The sequence below is a fragment of the Pelophylax lessonae genome, assembly GCF_965119305.1.
Source record: "Pelophylax lessonae genome assembly, chromosome: 4".
NCBI classification, from domain to species: domain Eukaryota; kingdom Metazoa; phylum Chordata; class Amphibia; order Anura; family Ranidae; genus Pelophylax; species Pelophylax lessonae.
Genome location: NC_138771.1, coordinates 513,325,132 through 513,340,417, shown reverse-complemented (window position 1 = coordinate 513,340,417; position 15,286 = coordinate 513,325,132). Strand labels below are relative to the sequence as shown.

The 15,286-nt window shown below is 43.0% G+C and overlaps 1 protein-coding gene across 2 annotated transcripts in view; it reads right to left on the bottom strand.

Moving 5' to 3' along the window:
• Positions 1–2,881: 2,881 nt before the first annotated feature.
• Positions 2,882–15,286, bottom strand: part of NUP205 (nucleoporin 205) — a 169,235-nt gene continuing 156,830 nt past the window's right edge. For both annotated transcript variants that reach the window (XM_082253150.1, XM_082253151.1), the window contains exons 39-43: positions 12,751–12,917; positions 12,537–12,660; positions 6,957–7,082; positions 6,751–6,818; positions 2,882–3,186 (exon numbers count right to left, since the gene is read on the bottom strand). In XM_082253150.1, the coding sequence (XP_082109276.1) occupies positions 3,034–3,186; positions 6,751–6,818; positions 6,957–7,082; positions 12,537–12,660; positions 12,751–12,917 (638 nt within the window). In that variant the 3' untranslated portion in view covers positions 2,882–3,033. The remainder of the gene's footprint in view (positions 3,187–6,750; positions 6,819–6,956; positions 7,083–12,536; positions 12,661–12,750; positions 12,918–15,286) is intronic.

The window sequence follows — 15,286 nt, the reverse complement described above, 5'->3', positions numbered from 1 at the left end:
CTGTGTACTAGGCTCTTCTGTGCCAGTTTGATGCAATTGGAATCACAATTTTCCTCTCTTGCTCTATTTTCTTGAGCAGATAAGGTGTGATTTGCACAAAAGATTATCAAGGCACTTAAAGCTAGAGCTAGACGACCCCTGGTTCTGGCAACAACCAGAGGTAGTTTTGTTGGCTAAGATGTCCACATCCAGAATCCCCATTTTTTAGCATAGACAGCTGGATGAAAGGTCTATTCCTCTTGAAGGCAATGGAGGCTGAGATAATCCACTTTCCACTCCTTGGACGGGGACCACAGAGATCGCTGGACAACGTGTTTCTGTACATGAGATGATCTGGTTTGTTTCCTCTAGGCAGCCAGAATCTTGGTGCCCCCCTGATAGTTGATGTAGGCCACCATCGTTGCACTGTCTAAAGGCACCTTAACTGGTTGCCCCTTTAAAAGGGGGGTCCAGTTGTGCAGAGCCAACCTGACTGCTCTGAGCTCCAAGATGTTAGGAGCTTGGTTTCCTCCAGGCACCACATTCCTTGGACTGCTAGGGATTAGAACACTCCTCCCAAGCCTGAGAAACTTGCATTTGTTGTGATAACTTTTAAGTGATAAGGAAGGAATTCCCCACTGTTAGGGCAGGGGTGATGATCCACCAAGACAGAGAATTCCTTGTTTGGCTGGACAGGAGCATAGTGAATCAAGAGAGAGAGCCTCTGCTTTTTGCAGGTCGACAAAAAAGTTTAGTTCGATAATTTGTGAATGGAATTGGGCAAATTGTACTGAAGGAGGCTACCATTAGACCTAGAACTCTCTTAATCCCATTGTGGGATGTCTCTTGGATCTCAGTTCTCAAGCATGTGCTCATTGAAAAAGAATTTGCTTTTCTGGGAGAAAGAACTTTGCTTGGGATAGGTCCAGGACCAGACCCAAGTATTCCAGGCGAACGGAAGGCTGAAGGGCAGATTTGTTGAAACTAATCACCCAGCCATAGGCCTGGAGTAGCTGAATTGTCTTGTGGACATTTTCTGAGGGCTGGAAGGAAGAGGAGTCCAGAAGAAGGTAGTCTAGAAAGCCTGTAACTTGGATGCCCCGAGTTCTGAGTAGGGCAATCAAATGTGCTAAGACCTTTGTGAACACTCTGTGAGCAGAAGATAGGCCGAAGGGCAGTGTGACAAACTGGAAGTAGTTGTCTGCCACTGTGAAGTGCAGATAGTGCTGATGAGGTGGGTAAATAGGAACATGTAGATAGGCATCTTGGATATTCACGGATGCCATGTATTCTTTTTTTCAGAGCAATTACTGATCTTGCGGATTCCATGCAAAACTTGGGATTTTTAATGAATTTGTTGAGGGATTTTAAATCCAGAATAGAGCTACGGTAATACCACTGTTGGGCTGTGGTACCATAAACAGGTTTGAGTAGAATCCTTTGAACCGGTCTTGTGGCAGTGCTGGCACAATGATTCCCTGCACTTGTGGGATGTGCTGGAAAAACCGGTCCAAACCATGGAGGCCCCACCTCACAACTTAAAGGATCTGCAACTGACAGCCTAATGCCAGATACCATAGCAAAACTTCAGTGGTTCAGTGAGTCCATATGCCTCAATAGGTCAGAGCTGTTTTGGTGGCAAAAGAGGGATCTACTCAATATTACGTGGATCGTCATATTATTATGGCTGATCTGTGTACTGTATATGCAGTATTAATTTTATATTAAATTCATTTTGTGTACTACATCTTGGCTGTATAATTTAAAAACCAGAGTAATATATATCTGGGCTCCGTTTATTATTGTAGCAGAGAGGGAGAGTGCTGCAATCGCTAAATCATCTTCTAAAGCAAAGTAAGATATTACAAAGGCCATATTTGAATATGAAGAGGTTTACTGGATATTTACTACTAAAAGCAGCTTGGGGAATGCTGGCTTTTCTTTTTCTTAACGTTACCTTAAAGGCTGAATAGCGAGATAGTAAAAGTTGGAGAAAAACGCCAAGAATGTAAATTCCCTATACCTGTGTCTTGGAAACCACTCGTGTGCATTGTACTGTAGTATGGCTTGCTTAATAAGGATGTAGTGTATGCTACAGAGCCATCAAGACATGTAAAATCAGAAACTGGAATGTATAATGTTAAAGGGAAACCCTATCTTACCTTGTTTAAGTTGTTGATCCTGTTAAGGGTCCAGGTCTCGCTTGTCACGGTCAGCATACTCCTGAAAGGGTCTTTGGGTCTGGGTACCATAGGAATGGACCACAGTCCAGCACCTGCATAGCACTATGGCTAAATAAACTCATTGCAAAATCTGCCGAGGTGATCACTGAATGCAGTATCCAGTGCCTGAAGGAAACAGGGGAGGGTGAAGGTATAATTGTACACTTGGGGGGCGAACCTAGCAAAGATTTTGCCAGTGTCCAATTACCTGAAGGTGGCAGCATATAACACACGGTCTATGGATCATTTCCTGTGCTGTATGATAAAGATAATAGCACAGCTAAAGAAAAAAGGTCCATCATCCTAGGACACTACCATAAAGGCATCCTGAGAGTGATTGGAGTTATCCTGGGCTGGCTTACAGTTTTGTTTGCTATTGTCCAATCTTCATGTTGGTAGCAGTATAAACGGAGAGCTAAAGGCTTCCTGCGTCTCTCAATTGACAAGAAAGAAATTGTATGTACAAACTTGAGGCAAGGGTGGCAAACTATGACAGTGCCACCAAATCTACTGCCAGTTTGTCAAAAGAGAATGGATAGCTAGGTCCTTCATTTTAACGATGGGTCCGGCTAAAACACTGGAACTTAACCCTTTGTGAATGTGCCCTGATCATTTAGTGATTATGTGGGGGAGATGTATTTAAAAAGGATCAGCATGAGAAAACTATATTCAAATGTACATTTTTTTTTTAATTAGAATGAAGTGGTGGTAAAAAATGTCGGATACAATTTATTTCAGTACAATTGGATATCCAAAAAAGGTGAAAAAAGTCTGTCCATAATTTAGAAAGTAGAAAATAATTCTAGAACATTCTGGTGTGAGTTATTTTAGATCACGCTCTGGATACTCGAAGAAGGCCTCTTATTCTCCTGACCAGCGCCTGGATGAAGCTGTGCCGGGACCGAACTTTGCAGTAGACACTCTCAATGTCTAGCAGTCGCTTCTGCAAGGATTCTCCAAAAATGTTAGCACCGTCTCTCTGCAGCTGATTGGGACGGAATTAAAAACAAAAAAGCGATTAGTATGGGCCATTTTTTTGGGTTTCAGAAATGTAAATCTACTGCAGTCTTTTGGTTCACACATATTTCTATAACCTAGCAGTCAGGAGAGCAATCTTACCAACATAATAACCTATTGAAAAATGTCATGTCATCACATTCTTTTGTAGTTTCTGCTCCTTTTTAAGGTGGCATCAAGGGTCTATTAACCACTTGCCGACTGCTCACAGTAATATTACTGCGGCAGGTCGGCTCCCCTGGGTCCAGTGACGCAGACCTACGTCGCTGGATCCTAGTGGTCTCAGCGGCGCTGGCTTCCGCTGTGTTTAGACAGAGTCAGGCCTGAGGAGGAGAGGCGGCGATCGCCACCTCTCTTCCCAGATTGTCGGGGAAAGTGTGAGAAGATCCGCCCGCTTGTGTAAACAAAGCAGGCGGATCTTCTCAGTGACAGACAGGGAGAGATCACATGATTCAGCATAGCTGAACCTGCGATCTCTGTCTGTGTCAGAGAACCCCCCCCACACACACGTCAGTAAGCAGGAGGCATACATTTAACCCCTTGATCACCAACAGTGTTAACCCCTTCCCTGTCAGTGTTATTATTACAGTAACAGTGCATATTTATAGCACTGATTACTGTAGTAATGTCACTGGTCCCCCCAAAAGTGTCAAATGTCAGTTAGGTGTTCGATCTGTCCGCCGCAATGTCACAGTCCCACAAAAAAAAAAAAAAACGCAGATCGCCGCCGTTCCTAGTTAAAAAAAAAAAAAAAAAAATGACAAATATTTCCCGTAGTTAGTAAACGCAATACATTTTGCGCATTATTATTACGCTTATTGCAAATTTTTTTACCAAAAATATGTAGCAGAAAACAAATTGGCCTAAAATGTTAAAAAATTTAGATTTTTTCATTTTTTTGGGAATGTTATATATCAGAATGTGAAAAATATTATTGTTTTTTTTTTCAAAATTGTCGCTCTTTTTAAAAAAATTAAAAAAAAAAAAAAAAAAAAAAAAAAAAATCGCACAGGTGATCAAATACCCCCAAAAGAAAGCTCTATTTGTGGGAAAAAAAGGACGTAAATTTTGTTTGGGTACAGCGTCGCACGCCCGCGCAATTGTCTGTTAAAGTAACGCAGTGCCGAATCGCAAAATATGGCCTGGTCAGGAAGGGGGTAAAATCTTCTGGTCTAAAAGTGGATTAAAATACGCTCATTGAGAATTTTTTTATCAAAGACATGTAGCTAAATACATTTTGGCCTAAATATACAACAAAAATTGAATATATTGGATATTTTTTAACAGTCAAAGTAGAAAATGTAAATTTTTCGCTTTTTTTATTGTTATCGCAAAAAATAAAAAGCGCAGAGGTGATCAAATACCACCAAAAGAAAGCTCTCGGTTTGTGGGAACGGTTTGTGGGAAAAAAAGAACATACATTTTGTTTGGGTACAGCATTGCATGACCAAGCAATTGTCAGTTAAAGTCACGCAGTGCCAAGTTGAAAAAAGTGGCCTGGTCATTGAGCAGCAAAATCTTCCGGAGCTAAATTGGTTAAACCCCTAATGTCACTTCTGCACTGAAGAGGTCAGCTAAATGTCACCCCCTACACTTAAAGCGGAGTTCCACCCTGGGAATACTTTTTTTAATAAAAATACCCCCGGGACAGTCAGGGCTAGTACATTCCTCAATGGCTAGCCTCTGATCTGTCCCGGGTTGCACTTACCTTTTAGAAGAAATACTTACCTTGAAAAAGTATTGTCCAGTGCTGCCATCTCAGGAGTGGGCAGCTTGAAGCCAGCGCGATCCTCCTCTGCGTCCTCTTTTTCGGTCCCACGATGCACTGCACCGGCCCCGCCGTCACTTCCGGTGCCGCAGCGTCATCCCTGCACAGCTTCTGGGCAATGCGCCTGCACCGGAATTGACGTCGGGGCCGGTGCATTGATTCCTGGGAGCGATGACGTTCCAGCTCCCAGGAATCATTGCAAGCCAGGAAGTGACGAATCGCCGTGGCCGCCGAGGGGAGGAAGAGGAAGTAAGGTAAGTATATTTTCTTCTAAACCAGGTAAGTGAAAAAAAAAATTGCGATTATCCATTTGTTTTTCAGGTGACCCCGGGCATGAAGGTGGAGGTAAGTTTAATTTTAGGGTGGAACTCCGCTTTAAAGTAATCAAGTATAGACAGATTTTAAAGCAGAGCTCAACCCAAAAGGGGAAGCTCCGCTTGTTCACACCCTCCCCCCTCTACTGCCACATTTGGCACTTTTTTTTGGGGGGGGGGGGGGGAAGGGAGCAGGTACCTGGTTTTGACAGGTATCCGCCCCCACTTTCTAGTAGGATTGCCGCACAGCGATCTGTGTCCTGCTGGCCTATCCTCCTTCCTCCCTGCTGCATTCTGGGACCTGTGTGTGTTCCAGAAGACAAGACCCTTCAGAAAGCACAGCGCGACTCCCACATGTGCAGTAGGAAGCCGGCTGTGAAGCACAAAGGCTTCACTGCCAGTTTCTCCTACTTGCAATGTCGGCACCTGCACCCGAAGCCGATGTATACGAACTGGCCTGAGGTGGTGCCGACATTGTGGGATTCCTAGAGAGGCAAGTGTCCTTATATTAAAAGTTATCAGCTACAGTATTTGTAGCTGCTGACTTAATTTTTTTTTTTTTACAGGCTGGAACTCCGCTTTAAGGCTGCATTCACATGTCAGCTTATAATCGCGGGCAGAACCGCCGCGGTTCCGCCCGCGATTCGGAGATTTATTGCAAATCGCGGGACGCCTAGCGTTGCCCGTCGATTTGCAATAGCCCCCCCAAACGCCGAGCGATGTTGCCGCGATTTACGCCTGCCGAATCGCGGCAACATCGCGCAAACAAAATCGCGGGACGCAATACGCTCCAAAAAAGTACAAGAGCTTCTTTGGAGCATATTGCGTCCCACGATTTTGTTTGCGCGATGTTGCCGCGATTCGGCGGGCGTAAATCGCGGCAACATCGCTCGGCATTTGGGGGGGCTATTGCAAATCAACGGGCAACGCTAGGCATCCCGCGATTTGCAATAAATCTCCGAATCGTGGGCGGAACCGCGGCGGTTCTGCCCGCGATTATAAGCTGACATGTGAATGCAGCCTAAGTAGCTTCTTCCTTGGTTACAGTGATAAAGACAGCTCTTAAAGCAGAAGTGACAAAATGGAGGAACATCATTGGTATAAATTTGATATATATATATATATACATACATATATATATACATACACATACATACATATATTTGCCATAGATATCCTGGGCTTGCAGCAGGGACAGCAGAGCCCAGGCTGCACAGTGAGGTCATCAGGATTGGGCATTAGGGGGCATGGACATTTTCTGGTGTGTTCACAGGCACGTGCTGTTGCCGATATAGGCCTTATATTGGTGGGAGCAAAAGGGCTAATCACTATTAGTCATGAATTTGTTAAAACTACTGTTGTGCTGCATCAATGAATGATACAATAAACTAAATTTATGACTCAACGATCTCTTAAAACAACTCATTAGAACACCCTTTTTAAGGCTCACCATATCAATGTCTTGCTGGGTAATCTTGCTTTGTAATCTGAAGTCTATGTTTGAGTCGTTCAGCGTATCTATGGAGACAACAAAGAATAACTTACCAGAGATAAAGTTGTCAATGTAGGTTGTGATTTTGTACATGTAAACAGTCTCACACAATAACGCCACAATAGAGTCCCCACATCTCTTGCATGAGACAACACTTTACTGACCTTGAAACCTTCTAGTGCTGAAGGATGTGTTGTTGAACATTGAATCTGGGCTGTCATTTGGGGTGTACTGGAGCAGGTAGTATTCTAGATGGCGCCATAGAATGAACATACATGTTTCTATGATATCTAATTTAGTAACCAGTCAAAGAAAATGAGTGGAGATAAATTTACTCTAGTCAAAATGAATGTTAAAATAATAATCCACATTAGCATCACTGACTCATCATTAGCTATAACTGGACAGGATTGTTAACAGTGCCATTTATTGCTGGATTTTACAGTAGCTCTGCTATTGCATCCTTGTTTTAAAAAAGCCACTAAAATTGACCTGGCACAAAATAGGTTTGTTTTTCACATTAAAAAAGACCCTGCCAGCAAGTTACAAATATTGCTAAAAAAGCACAGAAAACTAGGATTTATGGTTTACCTGTAAAATCCTTTTCTTTGAATACATGACAGGTCAGAGAGACTTATTTAGGACTACTTGAGGTTAGGCTGGAATCCCACCAAAGGTATAAACCTTCCGAGCTCAGTCAAGTCTCAGTTTTGTAGCAAGTAATGCAGGACAAGAGGGGAGTGATCCTTGTGTCCGGTTATGTACTCAGGGAAAAGAATTATACAGGTAAAACAAAAATCGAAATTACTTAATAGTAGATCACAGGACTTCATATTCATAACTACCTGGAATGTTCTAAAGCACTGAAGATAAAGGGGTGGGCAACACAGCAATAAGGCCAAACATGACCAAACCCCCCCTCCCAAAAAAAGGGGGGGACCGCATTACCCAACTGCCTGCAAAACTGGTGTCCGCAGAGGCATAAATATCTACCTGGCAGAACTTACTAAACGCCTGAAAAGAAGACTAGGTAGCACCTTTACGAACTTGGGCAACAGAAGTTTGATGCTAGATAACCCAGGAAGCACTGACATCTCTGTCAGCAGCTGATGGTTCAGAAAGTCCCCCAGCCATTTTCCACAATGGGAAAATGCATTGCAAAAGTGGTCGAAACATTAAGTTCTTCCGAAGACCAGATTAGGACCTCTTCTTTTCCGCTCAATTTGCTTCCTGCAGAGAAGTTCCGCCAATAAACACTTAAGCCAGAGGATCCTTATCAAGTGAATAAAGATGGTGCCCACCCATGAAAGTTACCGCATGGAATATTCCAAGGCATCAACTGAGAAAAGCAAGACTCTCAGAAAATCTTCCAGGAACTGCTAGATGACAGTATCCCCTGGATTGGATGCTCTGAAAGTGGTCATACACTTGTTTGGTAAAAAAAATCCTGATAAATGTATAATAGGTTTGTGTGAAAGTTATAGAGTCTACAAGCTAGGCTACGTATCACTGAAAATTGATCAATCCGGATGTACTGACTACCTGTCTCATTTCTTGAGGCCCTAAAATGTCAGGACAGTACAAATACCCCCCAAATGACCCCTTTTTGTAAAGATGACAGTACAAAGTATTTAGTAAGAGGCATAGTTAGTTTTTTGAAAATGCAATGTTTTACCCACAATGGTTTGGGTAATAAAGCCCCTCCCCCCCCAAATTGTCAGTTTTTTCTTACACATGGCATAAAGTTGCAATTTTACCCCAAAATATATTCTGCTACTCCTCCTGAGTATGGCAACACCACATGTAAGACTTTTCCACAGCCTGGTCACATACAGATGCCCAACATCCAAGTAGCACCGTCAGGCATTCTAAAGGCATATATTACACATTTCATTTCCTGAGTACCTATCACATTTTTGCATGTATATTCTACGAGGCATAATGAGTCTTTTGAACATGTATTTTTTTTTTTTTTAATACAATTTTTGAGTTTCAGATTAAACAATACAAAAGTTACTTTTCACAAAAAGGTTTTATCAGATAGCGTTAGCAGATGATCACTGGGACAGCTTTTACTGGGACAGATGTGTGACACTGTGTTGGGGACACTACCTGGGTGATCAGTGTCTAAAAAGCAGTAAAAGTGCTGTAAACTCACTGATCCACCGGCTGGCAGCACAGATCCGCTATCCATCTCCACACTGACAGGTTCTGTGTGAGGAAAAGCAGAGCCCATCTCCGTTACAATGGCTGTGTTAACATTACATGACAGCTGTGATTGGGCACAGCCGTCATGTGATCAGGAGGGCCAATCACAGAGCCCTCCTGCCGAGCGGTTGCGCTGTGTCTGGGGGACACAGGCACACCAGGATCACAACCGCAGGATCTCGCTCCTTCTCAAGGACGTTCAGGAATGTCCACTCAGAAGGAGGAAGCCCCCACTTGGCCGTATATGTGCAGTGGTCGGCTGGGAGGAGGTTAACCACACACGTTAAAAATCAGTATTTTTTGCTTGAAAAATAAATTTAACCCTCAAACATTATATGTTTTCTAAAAGCAGAAATATGTTACACAATATTTATAAGACTATTTATCAAAGCAAATTTTCAGGGGGGAAAAAAAACACAAAAAAAAAAAAACCACTAAGAGGATGTTAAAGCACACAAACAATATAATACACAATTTTTCGTTAGCTATAAAAGATGATGCTGCATTGAGTAAATAGACATCAAACATGTCAAACAACTCAAAAACCACATGCACTCAAACTGGCTATAAACTACGATACATAAAATGTTTCATAGGTGATGCTTTAAAAAGATTTTCAGGTTATCAGTGAAGACGCACTTTTTCCCACCCAAAAATGGGGGGAAAGGTCTGTTCGTCTTATGGAGCAAATACTGAGTCTTCCTGCGGTGTCCCCTGAGTTCCGGCTCAGCCGTCACTTACTGACACTGAGCCGCTACTTTCTGTATAGGTCCGGCTCACAGGCGGAGGGATATCAGATGCACTTCGTCTGACACAGGAGGAGCCATACACAGAAAGCTTTTCTCTATACTGCAGCTGCATGCTTTCTCCCGTAAATCCCTGCAAGTACCCACTATTATTATACTGTGGGTGTGTGTGTGTGTGTGTGTGTATATATATATATATATATATATACAGTGGGTACGCAAAGTATTCAGACCCCCTTAAATTTTTCACTCTTTGTTATATTGCAGCCATTTGCTAAAATCATTTAAGTTCATTCTTCTTCCTCATGAATGTACACATAGCACCCCATACTGACAGAAAAACACAGAATTGTTGACATTGTTGCAGATTTATTAAAAAAGAAAAACTGAAATATCACATGGTCCTAAGTATTCAGACCCTTTGCTCAGTATTTAGTAGAAGCCCCCTTTTGATCTAATACAGCCAGGAGTCTTTTTGGGAAAGATGCAACAAGTCTTTCACACCTGGATTTGGGGATCCTCTGCCATTCCTCTTTGCAGATCCTCTCCAGTTCTGTCAGGTTGGATGGTAAACGTTGGTGGACAGCCATTTTTAGGTCTCTCCAGAGATGCTCAATTGGGTTTAAGTCAGGACTCTGGCTGGGCCATTCAAGAACAGTCACGGAGTTGTTGTGAAGCCACTCCTTCATTATTTTAGCTGTGTGCTTAGGGTCATTGTCTTGTTGGAAGGTAAACCTTCGGCCCAGTCTGAGGTCCAGAGCACTCTGGAGAAGGTTTTTGTCCAGGATATCCCTGTACTTGGCCGCATTCATCTTTCCCTCGATTGCAACCAGTCGTCCTGTACCTGCAGCTGAAAAACACCCCCACAGCATGATGCTGCCACCACCATGCTTCACTGTTGGGACTGTATTGGACAGGTGATGAGCAGTGCCTGGTTTTCTCCACACATACCGCTTATAATTAAGGCCAAAAAGTTCTATTTTGGTCTCATCAGACCAGAAAATCTTATTTCTCACCATCTTGGAGTCCTTCAGGTGTTTTTTTAGCAAACTCCATGCGGGCTTTCATGTGTCTTACACTGAGGATAGGCTTCCGTCGGGCCACTCTGCCATAAAGCCCCGACTGGTGGAGGGCTGCAGTGATGGTTGACTTTCTACAACTTTCTCCCATCTCCTGACTGCATCTCTGGAGCTCAGCCACAGTGATCTTTGGGTTCTTCTTTACCTCTCTCACCAAGGCTCTTCTCCCCCGATAGCTCAGTTTGGTCGGACGGCCAGCTCTAGGAAGGGTTCTGGTCGTCCCAAACGTCTTCCATTTGAGGATTATGGAGGCCACTGTGCTCTTAGGGACCTTAAGTGCAGCAGAAATCTTTTTGTAACCTTGGCCAGATCTGTGCCTTGCCACAATTCTGTCTCTGAACTCTTCAGGCAGTTCCTTTGACCTCATGATTCTCATTTGCTCTGACATGCATTGTGATCTGGAAGGTCTTATATAGACAGGTGTGTGGCTTTCCTAATCAAGTCCAATCAGTATAATCAAACACAGCTGGACTCAAATGAAGGTGTAGAACCATCTCAAGGATGATCAGAAGAAATGGAAAGCACCTGAGTTAAATATATGAGTGTCACAGCAAAGGGTCTGAATACTTAGGACCATGTGATATTTCAGTTTTTCTTTTTTAATAAATCTGCAACAATGTCAACAATTCTGTGTTTTTCTGTCAGTATGGGGTGCTATGTGTACATTCATGAGGAAGAAGAATGAACTTAAATGATTTTAGCAAATGGCTGCAATATAACAAAGAGTGAAAAATTTAAGGGGGTCTGAATACTTTCCGTACCCACTGTATATATATTTGGGTCAGAATATATTTTTTTCTTGTTTTCCTCCTCTGAAACCTAGGTGCGTCTTATGGTCAGGTGCGTCTTATGGAGCGAAAAATAAGGTAATTTTTGAATGATGGCCCTAGAATTACTGTTCATAGTCTGACATTTCTGGCTATACTTCACATTTGGTTCAATCTCTATTTACAAATACGTGTGGTACCTTCTCAAGCGTTTGCACTATTATTATTTTTTTAAATTCAACTTTATTGGTATTAAAAGGAGGCCAACATGCCCCTAATGTGATAGCTTTGGGAGGGTAAAAGATACTCTTTTTTAAGAGACCCCGAATGTCTCTTCCATCCTGCAATGCACAATCAAGCACAGATAATGTTTGATTAACTGCGTCTCTGGCTGTAGCAGCCAGGGAACGAAAGCTCTGAAACTGGAAGTGATGAAATTGTTGCTTCCGACTCGACTTTAATAATCACATAGCAGATTGGGAGATTGAGAGCATGTTATTCCATCTCCTCTGGGATAGCTAAACACAGAGCAGATGGAGGAACGGATGTTCCTCTATCTCCTTTGTGTTTAGCTATCTCAGCTGTTTACAGTGGTCCTGGGCTTCCCGGAATGTTAAAGCAAACCTGTGCTTTGACCATGGACAGCAATTTAATAGGTACACTTAAAAGTCCTCCCCCCAGCAGAAAGTAGTCACTACTTTTACTCCTCAACTCTTCTATTCAGCCACTGTCTGCAAAGAATATAGGGAGAGATTTTACAGGTAAATAACATGCATGAAATATCTGTATAATCTTATGGAGGGTTTTTTTTAAGACATTTTACAACAGCTTAGCCAAATTGTTTTTTTGTTAATCAAAAGCTATTTAAAGTGGACCTAGCACAAAAGCACAAAATGTGTAACACTTCCAGATATTTATTGCCTCTAACAGAGATCAAAGGATACAGCAGCAGACAGACAAAAGTTTGGCTTTGCTGTTGATGAGTTTCACCAGTCTCCTCCGTGCCAAAGCATACTTCTGTGTGCTGGAAATTTTATCTATCCCAACTGGCATCTCAAACTGAGACAACTGGAGAGGAAAAAAAGGTCATTGATTTGATAATACCTGCCCATTTTTAAGGCACAATGTAGGACAGAATATTTTGGTCTTGGCAGATACCTCTTTGATTTCATCGGGTGGAAGTTGCTCTACGTTCTGTAACTTGCTTACGCTCTGTCGATGGATGTCATAGTAGGTGAAAAAGTCGCTGGAGCATTGCTTAAGGAGACACAATACAATGCCGAGACTGGGGAGCTTCCACGAGGAGAAGAGGGATGTCTGGGAGTCTATAGTGTAAAATAAATGAAAAAATATATTATAAGCCACATTATTTTTTCCACTCACAAAATGGCTCTTACTGCAGCATTGTCACCCTATGTACAGCATAGTCAAAAGATGGCCATGGGAGTTTTGTTTTTTTCCATTTAGCCCCCTGGGACTAACTTTTTTCATCCATACAAACAAGTTAGATGGAGGAGTCCACCCTGCCGGAACACTGCAGACTTTGATCGAGAAAAGTTTTCCACCATGGCCCGATGGACTCCTGTGGAACAGAGACGGCCAGACACTGTTCTAAATTTGGCCAGTCCCTGCTGTACCACCTGAATTTAAATTAGTGTATGGCCAGCTTTAGATGGATATATAGTTTCAGATGGACTAAATAAGCAAAACAATTAAAGTGATAGTAAAGCTTACGGTTTAAAACGCTTTCAGCAGCTGATTTAAATGAAGTTTAGTGATTTATGAAAGGTCTGCCTCACCCGTTTAAAGTGATTGTAAAGCCTTACATAGACTCAGTGACGTGTCTGGCTTCAGGTGAAGTGCTCTGCCCTGGTGTTCTATGCTGGATGTCCTACAATCTCATCCAATTATACTGTTTGGTGGTCTGGAAATTGCTACTGGGGAGCATTTGTGTCTGGCAAAGTTGAACCTAATTTTTAGATTCTGTACAGCTGTAACAACTATTGATCATCATGTATGAAACAAAAAGTATGTGACCCTCTCCCACTATACCGCTGAAGAAAGGATTGATCTTGTCCTGAAATGCTTTGGGATAGAGAGGAGACACTGTCACCAAACTTGTGTTTCATGCAATTTTAGACCTCCATGTTTTTTAAGAATTTGTATGATTTATATTTTGAATGGATTTAATAAAAATAGAACATTGAGAGAATTTTCTACTTGTTAAGTTGCCCTACAAGTCCAGTTTAACCTTTTGGGGGTCAATATCTTCTTTATATTTATATATAACCTGGGATGTTAGCAACAATTGCTTTCTCTGGTGGTTTTGTCTTTAGGATTGGAGGGAAGGGAAGGAGAGAGAAGGGAAGGAGAGAGAAGTGGAGGGGAGGGAAGGGAAGGAGAGAGAAGGGGAGGGCAGGGTAAGGGCAGAGGAAGGGGAGGGCAGGGTAAGGGCAGAGGAAGGGGAGGGCAGGGGAAGGGCAGAGGAAGGGGAGGGCAGAGGAAGGGCAGAGGCAGGGGAGAGGCAGGGGAAGGGACACTCCACCCACAGCAGCACACAGGAACAGAGCTGAGGCTGTCAATAAGCTGGAGCTCCCTCCCTGTCACCATTTTTCTCTTGGTATCAGGAAAACTTGTCAGAAGTGATGCACGCTGATAGCAGAGGAACAAAGCAGGAGACAGAAACGACACTTTGCGCTCCAAATGAAGACAAGTATACACTATAGAGAGATATGCTTTGTTCATATTTAATGCCTGAGGTTTACAATTACTTTAAAAGAGCACTTTTCATTGCGCGAACTGACAGTACAGCTTCTATGAATAGAGAAAGAGAGCGTGTGTGTTTGCATGTGCGTGTGTGGTGAAAAGAGCAGGCATAGTTTTCAGTTTTCATGAGTGCCTGTGACATGTGGAGCAGCAAATACCTCCACAGCACCAGAAGATCACACCTGTGGGGGTATCTGCCAGGGGGCAGAGAATGAAAGATTTTATGGCACAGAGCAGCCACCAGCACATGGGACATTAATCATTCATGTAACTGGTAATTAAAAACAAAAATAATTGCTTCCCTGCAAATGTGGCACCAGAGGAGGGGAGGAAGTATATAAGTGGAAGTTCCACTTTTGGGTGGAACTTCGCTTTAGCAGCATTAAAAGTTGTAAACAGCAAATGTTGGGGTAAGGCTCCATGTACACGTGACGTTGTAAATGGCCGTTTAGGAGCAGTTGAGCGTTTTTTTCAGAAGCCCCTGAACCCATCTACATTTTATCTCATCTATCGATGTACATAGGGTTGTTTACAGTCATTTGCAGGCAGTTGAGTTCAGGGACGTTTTTTGGAACGCAATTAACGCGGCAGAAACGCGGCCAAACGTGACGAACGTACGTTCAGCCGCGTTATACGTTTTTTTTCTTCCATTCAAAATCAATAGTTCCCTATGGGAGCCTACTGATTTGAATGGAAGTCGCACCGCAAGTCGGATCAGGATGATCCGACTTGCGGCGCGACTTGCACTGTGAGAATCTTGAGGGGGAACTCCACGCCAAAAACGGGAAAAAAACTGCGTGGAGGTCCCCCCCAGGTTCCAAAACAGGCCCTTCGGGTCTGGTATGGAATTTGAGGGTAGCCCCATGCCGAAAAAACGGCGTGGGGTCCCCCCCAAAATCCATACCAGACCCTTATCCGAGCATGCAGC